Source organism: Rutilus rutilus (genome assembly GCF_951802725.1).
Source record: "Rutilus rutilus genome assembly, chromosome: 13".
Classification (NCBI taxonomy): Eukaryota; Metazoa; Chordata; class Actinopteri; order Cypriniformes; family Leuciscidae; genus Rutilus; species Rutilus rutilus.
The window spans coordinates 28,418,533-28,437,521 of NC_140218.1; the positions used below are offsets into that span (position 1 = coordinate 28,418,533).

The 18,989-nt window shown below is 38.5% G+C and overlaps 1 protein-coding gene across 1 annotated transcript in view; it reads left to right on the forward strand.

The window, feature by feature from the left end:
* The window catches only part of arhgap46b (Rho GTPase activating protein 46b), a 76,033-nt gene that overhangs the window by 18,664 nt on the left and 38,380 nt on the right, over nt 1-18,989 (forward strand). Inside the window, exon 2 of the mRNA XM_084428938.1 lies at nt 18,252-18,689. Coding sequence (XP_084285064.1) covers nt 18,252-18,689 — 438 coding nt within the window. The remainder of the gene's footprint in view (nt 1-18,251; nt 18,690-18,989) is intronic.

Genomic DNA, 18,989 nt, shown 5'->3' on the forward strand with positions numbered 1-18,989 from the left:
TTCCATCCATCCATCCATCCATCCATCATAAAGATGCATATACATGTAGTCTAATGTCACCACATCTTGGTGCCTCCAGTTCTCGTAATTATGCATTTTAAAAAGCTGTGATGAAAGTCATGGCTTTTCTCTGTATACACACTCAGACGTAACATACACTGTCCGACACGGATGCATTATACATAAAATGGCAACGGCAGGTGTGCCTTTTCGCTTTTTGATCAAGCCGGGCTCATAGGACACACAAGATTGTATTTCAGCTCTGAATAAGCAGAGAGAGGGTGGGTGGTGGTACAGGGACAGGAAGTTTCGTGAAGTAAGTTTAACCTCTGAGGTCCCCAGCTGGAGGCAGATGTGATCTAAGTCAGATTGAGAGTTCACACCTGGCCCTCTTCATCAAACAGGCAGTAATTAACCTTCATCATGACCTCTGTGTTTCTACAGCGAGATCTGTTTAATGCACATGAACTTGCACATGTGCATGAGAATGTTGGAGCATCAATCATCATGAACCTCATTCATGTGAGATTACAGATAAATCTGTTTCAAGATTAGTATGAATACTTTTGATACTCTGCAATTGTATGATGTCATTTCGACTTAATTTGCATGTCCTTCAGCACGTATATGCATGCAAACACAGTCCATATGGTGCGTTCAGTCGAATGTAAACCACAGTTGACTGATGCAATAAAAGATGTAGTATGGAAAACAGATGAGAGCCTTTTCATGTCATGGCATTATATTCAATATGGAGCTCCAGAGTATCACAAATGCTGTTGTCCATCATCTCCAGGAAACGCATGCTTTGGCAGTGCACTGATGACCAGATACAGTCAAACACTGATATATATTTAGACCCGACTGGAGGTCTCAGAGAGAGTATCTTGTGAATTGAGTATCATGTGAGCGTGCGTGGAAGAGATTGGAATATGTGAAGAGATCTTGGCTTCTAGGGATACATTGGCTGTACATTTGGAGATGAACAGTTGGGGGAAAAAAGCCTTTTGATCTGTACCTAAATCTTAATATATTTTAAGTTGTCTGTAATTTTGTGTAACTCCATGAAGTATTAGCACTCGCCAATTTACTGAGTTTCCTGATTGAGTTGGCCTGAGAGTTCGTGTCAATTTGCATTCAAACCCCTCTGGGCTTCTAGAAGTTTCATATGTCACTCATGGCGGTAGTTATTATTACTCTTATTTCGTCAGTTCATCAGTTTTGTGTAGTTATAGTCGGAATGTATGAAAATATCAATACACGTGAAAACCACAATATTATGTTTGGCCATACTGTATCGATTCTCAAAAACACTGATCAGAGAGAGCGAGAAAGTGTAGCTGGTATCTCTCTGAAGAATCCTGCAAGTACCTTACTATTTTCCTTTTACTTAAAGCTACACTGTGATATTTCCCCCCATCTAGCGGTGAAATTGTATATGACTAGCCAGTGAGTATTAGTTTCTGTTCCTTTCAATTCCGAGTGCGTTTTAACTCCTACGGTGGCCGTATTATTCCAGGATTAACATGGCAGTTCGACTTTGTCCATGAGTGTTCCTTCAAGTGATGAGGTTACTTTAGAAAACTATTACAAAGTGTAATTTAGTGAACTATTAGCAATTTAACTATTTAGTGAAAACTTTCCCTTCAAACAATAATACGTCTAAAATGAATAAAACTACAGGACAGATGTCAGGAGGTAAACGTCACCCTTGGAATCGGCTATCCCAGCATAATCAGATTAGGCTAACGTTACATTGTGTACAAAGTAAAAGCAATTCAAAAATAACTAAAATTTACAGTGTCCTTTTTTTATATAGCTTAAAAAATTGCGCCTTTAAAGCTATTCATCACCTGTGATCCGTCGCAGCACAGATTTATGTTACAAGGTAAACAATACTTTTTCACCATTGACGCGAGGAAAAGTAACGCAAGTTATACTAGAGGTCGTTCTGGCGTTATGCACAACCATGCTATGGTTAGACGAGCAACTATAAAACTTCGAATTTACACAAATAGGCTGAATTACCTGTCGAGAAGAAAGCAGGCAACTTCGGCGTCTGTTTTAAAATCTTTGCTCCTCATGAGCTCTTTCCATCTGGGAAAAGTTACTCCAATATTGACTTTGGTATTGCTGATTTGCCTGTCGCGTTGACGTTTTAATTCTCTCTTTCGCTTCCTTGGCGACTCTGCTACATGTCCTCAAAAATAGGCGTGATCCTCCATCAGCAATCTTCCAAATCTGCCGGCAGTCGCGAGTAATCTCCCCCTCGCATTCGTCACGAAAGGCGAAGCTTGAATTTCCAGGTATGTCCCTCTTTGGCGAATGTATTTTCAAGATGGAGGCGCAACATGGCTGCCGCCATTCGAGCGACTCACTCGTATGTATTATAAATGGCAGATTTTACGCTTACGAGAATACTTTATTAGTTGGTGGAAGTAATTACACATGAATGAGCACATATACTTTTGATAGAACAAAGTGTTTTTTGCTAAGAATCAACTTAAGTTACAGTGTAGCTTTAATGCAGATTGCACTGTTTTTATTCAGTAAAATAAAGTTTATGGTGGTGTGTTCTTGTCTAAAAAAACAGGAAATATCGCAATATGTCGCCTTTCTTACAGTATCGTAATACATATTATTGTAATCCCTGTATCGTGATACGCATCCTTTATCGCCAGATTCTTGGCAATACACAGGCCTAAGTTATAGACCTTACATTTACATTTACATTTACATTTATTCATTTAGCTGACGCTTTTATCCAAAGCGACTTACAATTGCTATATATGTCAGAGGTCGCACGCCTCTGGAGCAACTAGGGGTTAAGTGTCTTGCTCAGGGACACATTGGTGTCTCACAGTGGATTCGAACCCGGGTCTCTCACACCAACCCGGGTCTCTCACACCTTAACACTGCATACATTCTGCAATTGCCACTGCAGTTTCCCGTCTAGCTGCATACAAATCATTTACAAAATGTAGGCTAGTTTTAGAGGTTTATGTACACCTGTCAATCAAATACGCCTGTTTACTGCTCTATATTACTTAGTAGTTTAAAGAGGGTTAATCAGAGATCCAGCTGAGTCTCATCCTCGAGCCTCGCCATATCTCGCTTAATCTGGATCACCCAAAAGATTATATACAGAATAAACATGTGGCATATGAACTTGTGAATGTTACAGTTATGTATGTTATATAAACAGTGTAGAAGAACATGGTGATAAAAGCAGCAGTACAGATGAATATAATAATCAACAGATGGTGTGATAGCAGTGTATATTTCAGCCTTTAAAATGTGTTTCCGAGACACATTGTGCAGTAAATGGCTAATATAACACAACCTAATGCAAATTAAGTTTATAAAGCAGTTAAAAATGGTTAGTCGTGCATATTAAATTATTTGATAAATAGTTTAATAATAAAATAGCATTTTTAAAATAAATGAGCTAATATAATAAAATTAAATGCAGAGTAAATAAGTAAATCAATCAAAAAACATTGATCGCATATTAAAACATTTACACATTTTATTTGTTGACAGTAATAAAATAAATAAATTGGGTAAATAAAGCAATTAAAAAATATGTTGCTAGCATATTAAAGTATTTACATTTGATGAAAAATAAAATGCAATTATTAAATGAAATCAAATTAATGTTGTGTTTGTGTGTTCAGCTGCTGCCTGGACATTGTGTTTGTACAAACATAAGAGCTTCATTCCTTCTTTGTAAATGTGTAACAGTGTAGCATGTTAGATATTCCCAGATAAGTTTACTAACAGACAGAATGAATACTAATCACACACATGCACTTTGGGGTTTTGTGAAGGGGTCTCTCTGTATTAGGCTTTGAAAGAAAAGAGTGTGAGTTTAGTTTTTATGAGGTTTATTTTAAGATTTGGCATTTATGATCTGAGCGTTAAACAGGCATGAGGTTTTGCTCTATAAAAAGGTGTTTTTGTTATGAGATCTGGGCCTGTGAGTGCATTCATGTGTTAGTAGGTGAACTGCAACAGCGTGGCATCGAGCAACACTTCAAACCCAACCCAACCACCCATTTGTTAGAGACAGGAGGCAGGTTGGTACTTGTAAACGGCTCCTCCTCCCTTTACAGGAAAACACACACAGTGGCCGTACAAATGGCTGGAGGTGAGTGAATGGCTGCCTGTGGAGACGTTTATTGACTTTCACAGTGGTGTGAATGAGCCAAGCCAGTTAGGGAGTGATGGAAGATTGACCAATCACAAAAGGCCAGTGTTCGGTCAGGACCAATCAGGCCGGTTCATAACCAACCGGTCAGATTGTGGACAGGTTTGTCAGACAGGTTTTGTGAGAGAGTGAATGACAGACTGATGAAATAGATAAATGCATGTAAAAGAGATCACGTTGTCATTATTTACTCACCCTCATGACGTTCTTTTCTCTATGAAACACAAAAGAAGAATGTCTCTGTTTTTGTCCATACAATTAAAGTCAATAGTTATGTTTACATGTTAGTAATAATCAGATTGATGGTTTAATCGAACTTCATGCCTTCAAGCAAACACCTCAATCCATCCGAATGAAATGTTGACCCTATTAAAAAGGTTGGTGAAGACCTGGAATAAGCCAATCAACTGGAAAAAAATCAAGCATGGAAATACTTGAATCTGACTATTTTTGCAATTTTATTACAAAAAAAGCTTTTGCACGCGTACAGTGCAGTGATACGTATTTATATGCGTTTTTCATAATGCGAACGTGCATATAAATGAAATGAAATCGGATTGGAATCATTCCGATGTACAAAAATGTGTGAATGTAAACACTCCTTACGGTGTCCAGTTTTGTTTTGGACCTTATTGACTTTTATTATATGGACAAAAACGGCTTTCAAAATATCCTCCTGTGTGTTTCACAGAAAAAAAAAAATGTCATACAGGTTTTAGAGTTCAACAAACTGTTGTTTTTTGATCAATATTAATAGTGAAGCTTGCCTTAACAAGCACCATCATCAAAACTACCTAAAACCTGTTTCATCATGCCAGTAAAATTTATTTGCAAGTCATCAAGGTTGGAGTAGAGGTTGCCTCAGGTCTCGGCCTAAAAGATTCCTACTTTCTGTTTGAACATGAGACACACACACACACACAGTTCTGGCGGTGACACACAGTTCAAAGTGCTCTGGAATGGCATGCAGGTGTCCTTGGAGGTGAATGGATAGAGATTGCCCTTCAGTCACACATGTACAGCAGTAAGCATTCCTCTCCTCAAGACCACACACTGCGCTCAGCTCTCTCACACACACACACACACACACACACACACACACTGCATTTATCTGAAGCTATGTCGCTTTCCATAGCTCACGCTCTAAACAAAAGTTTGTTTGATCTCACCAATCAAAACACAAAGATAATTTCTTATATTGATTCCTCTCTATACTTGGACTCTTGAATCTAGCAGTTTATCTGTATCACTGTTATGGCTGTGGGTGTATGAATTCTGTTTACATAACTTCGAGATGGAGGAGTTTATGCTTGATTTGCACAACACAAAGTGTGTTAATGTAGAGTTCACTGATAAAGCAGGGTGGTTTGATATTCCTCTTTCTTTGAAGACACACAACACGCCAGACGGAAATGTAAACACTCGCGCTATTTCAAATATGGACCCACAGTGCACCGTGTCTTCACTTCTGACTGCACGTCATATCACGTTATGGGTGAAATCACAGTAGGGAGACATCCAGGAATCCACCGTTTTAACCTTTTTAACCCTAAAACAACTGTCCGATAAATTATCAACACAACTTTTGTACACATGACTCATGTTGGAGAAGGTATATTTGTTTCAGCAGTGATGATGTCAGAAAAGTGAGGTCAGTGAATGTCATTCAAAACAGTGCGTGGGATAGGAAACCTCATTCAAAACAGAGACAGGTGGTCTAGTGTGAAGTGCTAGCTTGTGTTTATTTACATAATGTTAAGCGAGTAGTGATCACAAAAGTGAGTAGAACAGGTGTGCCTGTTTCAGTGACATCTCACACGTACTGCTCTGCGCACCATACAGAAGAACGGACGTTGTTTTGAGAAACGTAATAGCACATAAACTAGATATCCTACATTTCGCATTCGTTTCCGCCAGCTATATGTCAATCGGACAAGCCCTTCCTGTCTAAGTTGGCGGTTCTTGGCCAGAGTAAACTATAGAGTTGGCCAGAATACATGCTGAGATAGAAGTTGGGTAACGTAAAATTAGTCTTTTCCTGCTGTCATCTGTCAGGAAGCAGAGCCGTCGCATAGACTGTGCGAACTGTGCAACCGCACAGGGCCTCGCGCCACTAGGGGGCCTCGCAATCCTGCTGTTTTTTTGTTTTTTGTTTTTTTTTACATATTTTTTTGTTGTTGTCCTCACCACTTTTTAAAACATCTCGCGGCACGAATATAACAATTCTACAAATAAAACATCGCCAGTTAACTGGCAGAGCATTCATTTCGTTCGTTTTTTAAATAAGAGATGATCTAGCGCTGAAATGTTTTTTTAAATCAAGTGATCAAAGTGCTCGTTGCCGCTGCGATCAGTGGGCGGATGCAGTGTTTTCTCGTGTGGCTCGCGCACACACCGCACTAACTTCACTCGGACGCGCGCTTCAATCCGTTGCGAATACTGTCTTCGTTCTGGTGAAATCACCAAACATAATGCACACAAATGTGTCCCTGCTTGATATACAATCACTGATGAACATAATCGGTTTTGATGAGGGAAAAAACTATACGAAAAAAAAATACTATCCAAGGGCGGACTAGAACCGAAAACCTCTGACACGATAGGCGAAAGTTCTTCCACTGGACCATTAAGATACACGTTTTAACATAGGCGGATCTATGTATATATTCACATGAAAATTCTCGAGCTGACTTGATGTAAAGCCGCTCGTTGCACATTTGATTTTTTTCCCTCTGAAATAAATAGCAAAAAGTCATAGCTGACTCTGAGACTATGTGCATGATTATGCTGTATTATTTTACTTGATAAAAACGTATTGCAGCGAGGTTATGCGTGCAATAGAACTAGAACAGCTACGTCCGTGTGTCATGCGCAATTGAGCATCCACATCAAAGAGCAGGGCCTCGCATTTCAAGTTCGCACAGGGCCTCGCACCCCACCTGCGACGGCACTGTCAGGAAGTTATCAGCCTTTTCTGTCTGCAAATTAAAGGTGCAGTCTGTAAGAATGACAGATAGTGGTCGAAATAGGTACTGCAGTCCAAATTCAAAATATCAGAGATCGTTGTTTCCCCCGCCCCCGCCTCCTCAGACTCGACGCTCACGCGGGTTGCCAGATTTATCCGTATTTTAATATACTCTCGTTCATTACGATTTTTAGATGGATATCGAGGCTTTTTAGGTCGGGTAGAATCTGCAATCTCTGACCCAGTTTGTTTGCTGGCTGCAATACGCTGTGGTTCCTGTCAACTGGCATCCCGGGGGTGTCGAAATACTATTGGGTGAACTGGCAGTGGGTGGAGTCACACAGACCAAAACAAAAACAGATATTCCAACACCGAGCGCACATTTCAAAGTAAAATAACTGGAAGTGTTTTTCAGAGAAACGAGTATGTGAACTCAGCATGTTTCCTTAATATCTGCAAACATATTATGCTATTTTTATGCTTTAGTAGAGTGAAAAAGTTACATACAGCACCTTTAAGTTTACATACATTATTGTTCCTTCTAATTTTATCACATTTATGATTAGGCCTGGCCTATCATTGTTGGTATTTTGCAGGGTTTTATTAGCTGTAAATTTGTGTAACCAGTTATTATTTTGCCTATTTTTATTAACATTGAACAAAAGCAAGAGAGTAGCATTGTAGACGTAAACAACGTGTTACAACACATTTAGACTTTTTTATTTTTTAAATATGCATACACAAAAGTACACTGTAAAAAATATTACTTGCTATCTACTTAAAAAAAAATTATGGTAACAATATTACACGTATTATATTTGAGTCAATTTTACGTTTTTTTTTTTTTTTTTTTTTTTTGTGAAATCTACCTGAATAAATTAAGTAAAATTTCCTAAATTATTTAGTCTATGGCACATGATGAATTTAATATTATTAGTGGAATGTGCTTTTTTTAATTTAAGTTGTCTCACAAATAAATCAAGCAGAATTTACTCATTTGTATTAATGAAATGTACTTAATTATAACATTTACTGCCTTTTTCAGGTAAAGATAATAATGAATACTTAATGCACTTTTTGTTATCAAACAGGCTTTTATTCTGTATTTTTTTGCACAAATAAAACAAATCTATATAAAATGTAAGACAGCAGTTTTAAGATATGAAAAATAAACATTTTCCATGTCATTGAGAAAGATCATTTTGTTACACAAAAACATGTGCATACTAATTTGTTTCTGTTGGAAAAGTCACATTCTGGACTAAAACTTGTGAATAACTTATAACTTAAACAATATTAAACGTTCATCAATCAATTCAGTTTTTTTTTTTCACCAGAACTTGGTCATAATGCATTGTCTCAATCTAAGTCATGAGTTTGTTTTTAAGTGTTAGTAATTTCGGGGGAAAACTTGCAAACATCCAGTTCCAAGAAGAGCTTCTGAAAGGCCTCAAAAGTGTGCCTCAGTTCTTTCGGGTAGGTGAGGTTTAGTGCATACGTGAGTCCAAGAAGAACAGCACAGGCTCTTGCCAGACTTTCCAAGCCAGCCAAGATGATGCTGAAATCCTCCTGATAATCCCTCTTGCAGATGGCAATTTTCATTATGTTCTGCAGGATATCTCCATTGTCACACTGTAAAACAAACATTATAGAAGTATTTTTATCTTGTCTGTCTCATTATAAGTCTGTCCATAATTATAAAGTTGATTTGTGTACGGTTGTAAAACAAACACTTTTAAAAAAACAGCTTAAAATGCTAAGACAACTACAAGTAAACCATTATAGTTTATTTTCTTTGTAATCATTGAAACATAAAAATATGTTTCAGTGGACCACAAAGACTGCCACAATAACACAAGTACAGTTTCACCAATGACAGAGGGTGTATTCAGGAAGAAAAAATAAAATAAAAGTAAAATTATATTTGGTGACACTTGCAGGGGGGAAATTCAATTTCGATGGTCCACTATAGACACTCCACTAAACTGTAAGTAACTACATGTCAACTAACTCATAGTATTAGTAGACTGCTAGGTTAGGGTTAATAGATTAAGTTAACATGTAGTTGCAGTTACTTATAGTCAGTAGAATGTCTAAAGTGGACCATCGAAATAGTGTTACCTTTTTTCATATAGTGACTGACAAAAATGTATTTTGTGTTCAATATTCAATAACGGATTGTTAAATATGTACATGGGGGGGGCCCCAAGGAAAAAGGTTGGGAACCACTGTTTAGTCCACATGAGGCTAGCATTTGCGGGAAAGTATTAGTCTACTTCAATGAACCAGTTTGGGACTTCACTTACTGCAAAAGAGGGCGCCCTCTGGCTTTGAGTATGAATGCAATATTACATCGTGCCATTTGTATTATTATAATAATTTTTTTAAGTTACTATTAATCTTCCCAATATCAAGCTGGCCTATGGAGAATATAGCACATTGACGATTTATTTTAGCAATCAATATTCTAGCCACAGCACAAGCATGTGGTGGTGTTGTACACACTGGAGATAAGACAATCGTTCGCAGTTTCGCAGCAAGTCATATCATTTGATTTCGTTGATTTAAGACGACTCATCTGCTCGTCAGAATAGGCATCGGCATGAGACAACTAAAATATGCGACGTCAGCGATGCTCCTGAACAAGAGTGAACATAACTGGTCTATGAAAGAGCTATTTAAGAAATAATGAGAAACATAGTTATAACTTAAGCTTACCTCTTATGTGATTGACGTTCGACCCCTCCGCCAAAATGTCCTCTGATCACTGCCGTTCACTTTCAAATGGTGTCTCTAAATTAAACCGCATAATTGAACCAATTCTCTTAAAATAAATAGGTAACCTTTTCCTTCATTTTATTAGCTTATTTCGCTCAAATTAAACCTCAAAATTGCACACATTTACTTAAATAAAAGAGGAAAATGTATCTCTTGGTTGTATTAGTGAAATCTTCTCAATATTTTCTATCAAACACCAAACCACAATTTCAGTAATGAAATTACCCATTATTTTTAATCATCACGTTTTATTTTTTTAATGGAAATTACAAGACCCATGATTCATTTTTTACAGTGTAAGCACACAAAAGTGTTACGTGAGTCAGCTCATAGTGGGACTGTCTGTCTGGCTTTGACTCAAATTCACTCTGTGTCATAGAGCATAACAGACCTGATTTGAGATTTACACATCCCACAGGTAATGAATGGCCATCAGAAGGCACAAATAAATCACCTTTCAGAGCAGTGTTTGTTAGACTGAGCATCCTAATTCATGTAAACTGCTTTCCTCCCATTTGCCTCTGGTGCTTTCAGAGGTTTGAAGCCAAAATGAGTACTTTGTCATGTATTGTCTGTTGGTTTCCACTGCTTCATTTTTATGAGAAGATGTAGCATTCAAGTACACACAAAGGAACCTGGAGAGAAATGCAATAAGTTTAAGAATGAGAGATAACAGAGGTGTGTGTGTGTGTTTGTAAGGCCCACTGAAGTATGATGTATGTATGATGCGTTGACATAATTTCCACTGAAACAGGAAGCTAAGGCGGAACATATTGAATGGCTCCTCCCCCTTTTCAAATAGCCAATAGCGTTTCGTTTACCTCACAGACTGCAAGTCGTACTTGACAGCCCAATGAAAGTGAATCCGAGTGCTGATGATACAATGGATTCAATAGTAGAGGTGTGAATAAATTCTAGCCATTTCATTCTTAACCAACGTACAGTTGGAAAACGTAATAAAACTCGAGCGTTTGAGCAACCGAACACGCATCTCCAACCCATATTGCTCCGTGAAGCATCAACGGTCGCTTTGGCCTGGTGGTATTTATTTATAGCATAGGGGGCGGGAGTCGTGGGAGTCGCGGGACGCTTCAGATTCTAGAGAGCATTTGATTGGACAGAGATGTGATGAGAAGCTGAAATCCATGGTGACGTCATTAAAATCCATGATTCATTTTAGGGGAAGTGAGAGTCTGTAAGTTTTGAATTCTTATGTCACCTGAAAATAGTCTACCCTATAGTCTACCGAGCTGGGGACTATTTTCAGGCGCTGTGTCATATCATTACGCCTGCTGGACCCATGGTACGGCAGCAAAGTTTCTTGATTGTTACGCAGGAATGAGAGTATAGTTCCTAGCCATATCAGCCTAGAAAATCGCAACTTTTCATTTTCCGTCGGTCTTAGTACACGATGTAACTACAGAAGAGTCAAGTTTTAAATTGGAAAAATATCGAAACTCTTTGGTCATTTTTTTGAGAGAGATGCTAATGGTCCTGTCCGATTCAATGATCTATGCTAAGCTATGCTAGAAGTGGTACCGCCAGACCCGGAGTTCGGCTGAATGGATTCGAAAACGGTAAAACTCAACTGTTTAAAGGAGAACTCCGGTCAATTTTAACATTGAGCTCATTTTTTTGTACATTTGGAGTGCTGTCAGTACAGAGAACAACGACAAAAATCGGTGCTGCCTACACTTGTTATCCTCGTTTTAAAATTTGCACCCTGTTGACTTCAATGGGGCAAGTTTTAAACCTGCTTTTAGCCTCTTAACATCCTTAATGTGTCATTACAAGTGCACAGGTCATGTGAGTGATTCCTTCTGAGTGAACGCGGGTGAATCTGACTGCAATAGATGTGAAAGAAATATATATAAAAATGATGTTTATTCAGCCAGCGCACATACCTGTATTTACATCCTGTTTTCGGTCGAAGTCCACAGTAATCGATTGTCGAGTTCACGCGCCTAGGTTTAGTACCTATGATTACGCGCGTGAACTCGACAATCGACTACTATGGACTTCGACCGAAACCAGGATGTAAATACAGGTATGTGCGCTGGCTGAATAAACATAATTTTTATTCATATCTTCTACATCTACTGCAGTCAGATTCACCCGCATTCACTCTGAAGGAATCACTCACATGACCTGTGCACTTGTAATGACACATCAAGGATGTTAAGAGGCTAAAAGCAGGTTTAAAACTTGCCCCATTGAAGTCAACAGGGTGCAAATTTTAAAAAGAGGATAACACGTTGTAGGCAACACCGATTTTTGTCGTTGTTCTCTGTACTGACAGCACTCCAAATATACAAAAAAATACCGGAGTTCTCCTTTAACTCTGGGGGAGTGGTAAAATGAGTTGGGGGCCTTTAAATTCCTAAATCATGAGCAAAAAGAATGCTATTGACCTACAGGTCAAAGTGTAAATCATTGTTCTTTTGATAATCTCCCTCTCTGCTAAAGCTTTTAAATCTAATTCGCATACATGTTTGGATTCCCAAAACTGAAACTGAAAAATTCACGTTGGTCTTTTCAGCCGGATATAGAAGCATGAATGACTTCACGGGAAATATAAGCAGATGTACTCTGAAATATAGAATAAGAGAGCTGAACACGATAGGCATCATGTTTACATGTGCACTCATACACATGCGATGCTCCCTTAGCGTGCAGCTTCCAACCGCGACCACAGCGTAAACAAATCAGATGCTAAACTCCTCTGATCCCGAACAGTCACTGGAGCCCGTCTGAGCGCCGCTCTCGATGGAGGATTAAAACAAGCTCTTACATCCTTAAACACAGCGGCCCGCAACCATCCAGAGAGCCAGCCCGTTCCTCCCTCAGTGCATGGATAAACTTTTCAACTGATGACAAGTTGCCCTGGGAAGAGGCACAGCTGTGAAGCCGGAGGGGGATTTGTGTGTGTGTGTGTTTGTATTTGCTATCGCTACATGCTGTTGGAGAGCATGTGTGTGTTTCCCACTCAAATTAGCATGGTGGCTTCCTTTGCACTTTAGGAGAGAGAGATAGGGACAGAAATAGACTCATCACTTGCTTTAACGGGCTTAAACACACATTCAATTGTGGTGCGGGTTTCCCAGCAGTCATATACTGGAAGGTTTTACGATGCTGGATATAATGACGAATGTGTGTGTGGGCCATGTCCTCATGTCAGACCCTGAGAGCCTGCTGTTTGCTGCAGGCCACAGAAATTACAAAAACAAAACGGATAAAAGAAACAATCACACGAGGACACAAACATTCACAGCAGGTGGTTTTTAAAGATTTACTTTTCAGCTTTAGATACATTTTTTTTTAAATATAACAATTAAAGAATCCAATGAAATTGTGCCAAATTTATATTTATTTTATTAAAATTGAATTTTTTTTCTTCTTTTATCATGAAACAGGATGTTTGTACAATAAATTTAATTTATTTAGTTTTTAATTTAATACTAAATTAATTTAATTTTTAATTGAATATGTAAAATGTGTTATGTGCCAAAATAAATATTTTCTTTTATTTATTTGGACACATCACACATTTTACACATTTATTATTATTTGTTTTTAATTAAATTATATTAAATTGTAATGTCTTTCTGTTTCAATAGCAAATGTCAAAAAATAGAAATAGAAAATGCCAAAATAAATTAGATTTTGTAGTAAATCTTTATTTTATTACATCAAATATTTACATATTCATAATTTATTTTTTAATAATCTAGATTTTTTTGTGTCTTATTTACATATTTGTTTCTATATACTGTATTTTACATAATTACATTGCTTTATTTGCATATAAAAATACACCAAGCTGCATTTTCCTTGCGTCAAGAACAGTCACACTGATCTCAGAGTAGTAACGTAAAAAGAGGAAGTGGAGGAGGAAAGTTTCTCTGGTGGGCAGTTTAAACGTGTGTGCATGTACAGTAAGAGCAGCATGTCTAGACACACACAACCACTGAATCATGTCCTAGAAAGCATTTAACACCGAAATGCTTCTCGAACAAGTTAAATGTTCATTAATGACGCTCTGACCTATTCTCATGAAAGGCAAGCAGAGAAAAGCAAGTCTGGTTTATTTCCAGGCTGTTTTGGGGGCCGTTTCTCCAAAAGCACAAGCATATTTTCCTTTGAAACACGCACCGACACAAAAGCGCTTGTGAAAGTTTATACAGAGATTTGTTTTTCTGCAGCTCAATACTGTCTTTATCTAGTCAGAGAATTGGGGTGTATTTCTCAAACAATACGGCTCTGTTTTCATCATGTGACTGTGAGATTTCTGTTGTGGAGAGGTTTTTAGAACCGTGTTTTCTGTGAAGATTTTGCCTGTAAATATGCAAACAAACATAGGCCCCCAAACAAGCGTATTTTACGCTTCTGGCCAAAAGTTTGAATAATAAAGTTTTTTTTTTTGTCTCTTCTGCTCACCAAGGCTGCATTTATTTGATCAAAAGTACAGAAAAACAGTAATATTGTGAAATAGTATTACATTTTTTAAAGAACTGTTGTTGTTGTTGTTACTATTTGAATATATTTTAAAATGTAATTTATTCCTTTGATGGCAAAGCTTTCAGATTTCAAATTTTCAGCAGCCATTGATTTGGTGATCAGTTATTAATAATGACTCTTATTATTATCAATTTAGAAAATGGTAATACAACTGTTTAATTTTTGTTTAGTTTTGGAAAACGATAAAAAAAAAGCATGATTCTTTGATAAATAGAATATTCCATAGAACAGCATTTATTAACAGCATTCTTTTGTAACATTATATATGTCTGTCACTTTTGATCAATTTAATGGGTCCTTGCTGAATATAGTATTAATTAATTTTTTTGAATGGTCATGAATCATGGTTTCCACAAAAATATTGAGCAGTGCAACTGTTTTCAACATTGATAATAATCAGAAATGTTTCTTGAGCATCAAATCATCATATCAGAATGATTTCTGAAGGATCATGTGACACTGAAGACTGGTGTAATGATGCTGAAAATTCAGCTTTGATGACTGGAATAAATTATATTTTTAAAATATCTTAAAACTGAAAGCAGTTATCTCAAATTGTAACAGAATTTGACAATATTACAGTTTTTATTTGTGACTTATTTCAAAAACATTTAAAAAAAATCGTAATTATTCCAAACTTTTGAGCAGTAGTGTATATCATGATTGATGAAACTGCATCCGGTTTTATTTCCAGATGCCTCAGGGTGACTCCGAGTGATCGGACAATAGCGTACTGGTCTGTGCTTGGTGTGTAAAGTTTAATCACATGGAGAAAGACACTGAATCACAGAGGTCACAGTAACTTCTCACTCTCTTGTTCTGTTGATCTCTCATCATCTCACAGACTCCTTTTCTCTTCTTCCAACACATGCCCTTTAGCTCAAAGGCTTTCTATTCCCGTCCCTCTGGTCATGTGAGTGTGGGGGGTCAGGGCTTGTGGTCGGGTTTACAGGGCCGCTGCTGACCCATTACACAGCAGATGGCCCTCTCTCTGCATGCTGGGATAGTGTAGGGCCGACTCACTGTCCTGGAAAGACCCTCACAGTGAAGGTAGATGTCTCTCTCACACACAAACACACACTTCTTCTCACCGCCTACACACACTCAGAGGGATTGTCCCTGCCTTCAGGCAGTGTAGTCTGTGGTGTGGATTTGGATTTGGTTTCAGAACATTAACTTCATCTTGACTTCAGAAGAGTGACACAGACATGTGTGTGTGGGAGCCTATACAGGTAGAGTCTAATGCTGTTTAGTGTTTTTGGTGTGTAATGAAAGCATGCTGGAACAGTTTGGATTGTTGTTCTTATTGGATTGATGTTTTGATATGAAGTTTTGGTATGTAATGATATTATGTACTAAGCTGTAAATTGTCGCTGTCGGGCAGAAACCTTGTAATCGTATATTCATGTTTCATGCAAGTGTTTGACCATATACAACGCCACAATATCAACTTTGACAACACAGCGTTTAGTTTTTAGTTTTTTTAAATACAGTGTTATTTCATTTCTGGAAAAGTAGCAGTTTTGGAGAAAATGTAAAAATGAATGCATTTAATGTTTAAAGTTCAGTCACATTTACCATTGCTTGGTGAAATTTTGAGAGCGAAATCCAGTCATTTCAATTGGAATCTGCAGAACCTGTAATTTTGCATAAGGGCGAAAGATTTCCCCTCACAGATGTGAATTCACAGTGTTGACCAACAGAAAGCTGCCTGGTATAAAATTTACTTTTTTGTAGTCACTTAAATTTTCATAAAATTTTACTAATGCCTTTACAATGATTAAATGCTTGAATAACTAACTGTAAGATTCTGTAAATGCCTTAAATGGTATTCTGTTATTGGTTAAACGGTTTAAGCAAAACCCAGTCAGCACATGTAGTTTTTCCCCCCCAGTTTCGCTGTGTATACACACATTTACTGCTGTTCTGATGGCTTATTCTCATTGGACAAAAACGTAAAGTGTTAAAAATGTAAAATGTAATGTTGTTTTCTTGTGTTGTGGATATTTTATGAGCTGCTAGTTAGGTTGATAGTTATCATTAACAAAAATCTTGTTTTCCAGTTAACCTTAAGCTCCATGTGGTTACATTTAAATTAACTTGCTTCATTTTAGTCAAAGAAATTAATATAGAGGAAAATAGATGACACCAAAATCAAATAGTTCACCCAAAAATGAAAATGCTGTCATCATTTACTCATCATGATGTCGTTCCAAACCTGTATGACTTTATTTCTTTGTGGAACTCAAAACAAGATATTTTGAGAAATGTCTTATTTTTGTCCATACAGTGGAAGTCAATGGTAACCAAAACTGTGTAGTTACCAATATTCTTTAAAATGACAGCATTTTCATTTTTGGGTGAACTATCCCTCCAAGTCTTTTTAAGGGTCAGTCTGGTGGCATATTTGTGTGGGTTGTTGTTATATGTGTCAGATGACATCATACTCAAAGATGAAGAAAAAAACAAGAAATGACTCCTTTCCAGTATGTGAAGAAAAGGCTTAAAATCAGACAAAAATAATAAACTGCATAAAATACAGCAACAGGTGCACTTCAGGTTTTGACCTTTTGGTTTTGACCTGAACAGGTGTTTTGTTGTGTTTTTGTAGATGTTTCTCTGTAGCGTGTAATTCCTGAAACAGTACAACGTCTCAGACTGTGCTCTAAAGCAATCTCAGTGCTCAGTGTTTCCTCTGTGTTCTGTCATCTGTTATTCTCAAGCCTTTGTTGTAACTCTTGGTGAGAGAAGATCAGAGCAATGCAGGACAGGCAAAGAGCCCAGATCCCCTATCTTACCCACGATTCCATGCTCTTGTCTCCGCCGGGCCGTGTGCCTGGTCGTCTCTAAATGACAGTTCTGGCTCTGAAAGCCCATTCGACCTCACATTGAGGGAAGAGGTTTCACTACATTTTCCAAAAACACACTGTGGGAAAACTTGCATGTGTGCATGTTTGTCTGAACATAACCGGTGACGAATCCCGCAAGATGAGTGATTGATGCTGCAGGTTTACCATGTGTGTGAGTGTGTGTTGAGTTTGAACCATGGTAAGTCATTGTGAGTTGAAGGTTTCCTGGCTCACACCTGCACACTCCTGTTGAAGTTAAAGTACAGCTCTCCTCAGCTGTTACGAGTGAAGAGTCACACAGAATCATGTTCTTATTTGTGCCGTGTTCTCTATAGCCTAAGGCTACGTTTACACGTGGACCGGTTATTTTCATAAACGGACATTTCACCCTCTCCATTTTCAGAAAAGTGTTCATTTACAGTACAAACCCGTGTATATGCCGTCAAGAGCATGCCAAACCTGTAGGTGGCAGTGTAACGAGAAGCTCAAGCCCATGTTAGCCAATCAGAATCCCGAAAATATAGGTCGCACCTTTGACGCAGTGCAAGTTCTGTCGCATACTGTGACGTCGACTGCCTAAAACTCAATTTTTACAGTTTTTTAGAAAGAATCGGTTTCAGAGGCGAATTCTCCGTTTGCGTGTAAACGAGGGGCACAACCGAAGGGAAATGTCTCCGTTTTTTCAAAATAACCATGAAAACGGGGCCTAAATAGGACTTCCTCATTTGAACTGTGAATATAAGGGGTACTCCCAAATGAAAATACTGTCATGTGTATGACTCTTTTGTTCTGTGGCTTTAGAAGACTTTATAAATAACGCATGGGTTGTAGTGCAATTCTGTTGTTTTTGGAGCTTGACTTTTCCAGTTCCCATCCACTTTTAATGAATGGAAAATATCCTGACTACATCACCCATGTGTCCTCTCTCTAGGTCTGACTGGGTGGAGATCGTGGAGCCGCGCACGAGGGAGCGCATGTATGTCAACCTGCTGACCGGCGAGTGCGGGTGGGAACCGCTGCCCGGCGCCCCTGTCCGTCAGTCGGACGGCAACCAGTGGTGGGAGCTTTTCGACAGCAATAACAATCGGTTCTACTACTACAACTGTACGAGTCAGCAGACGGTCTGGCACAGGCCTCAAAACTGCGACATAGTGCCTCTCGCGCAACTCCAAGCCATGAAGAGGAGCTCTGAGGTCGAGATGAGGGGTCAAGGGAGGATCCCTAGAGGACCGGCGGATGGCAAACGGACCCCCGTGCCTGGACTGGTTTCATCCACACAGTCCTCCTCACTGGAGCAGGAGAGTGGGAGGGAGACGCCATCGTCCAAGGGCAAAGGGGACAGTTTGGAGAGAAGCAACCAGGGAAATAGGTGAGCAATTCAACTTGGACTTCTCATGGTGACGATTAAAGGAGTAGTTCACCCCGAAAGCAAAATATCTGTCATTCATTCGCCCTCATGTCATTCCAAACCTGCATGACTTTCTTTCATCTGTGGCCCCGTGTTGTTTTGGACCCTACTGACTTCCATTGTATGGACAAAAAAATCATTGTTCAACATACTGTATCTTCTTTTGTACTCTGCAGAAGAAAGTCATGCAGGTTTGGTGACGTCAAACCCTTGAGCTCCGCTCTCTGTGACACACATTTTCATGGCTGGGTTTAATGGGAT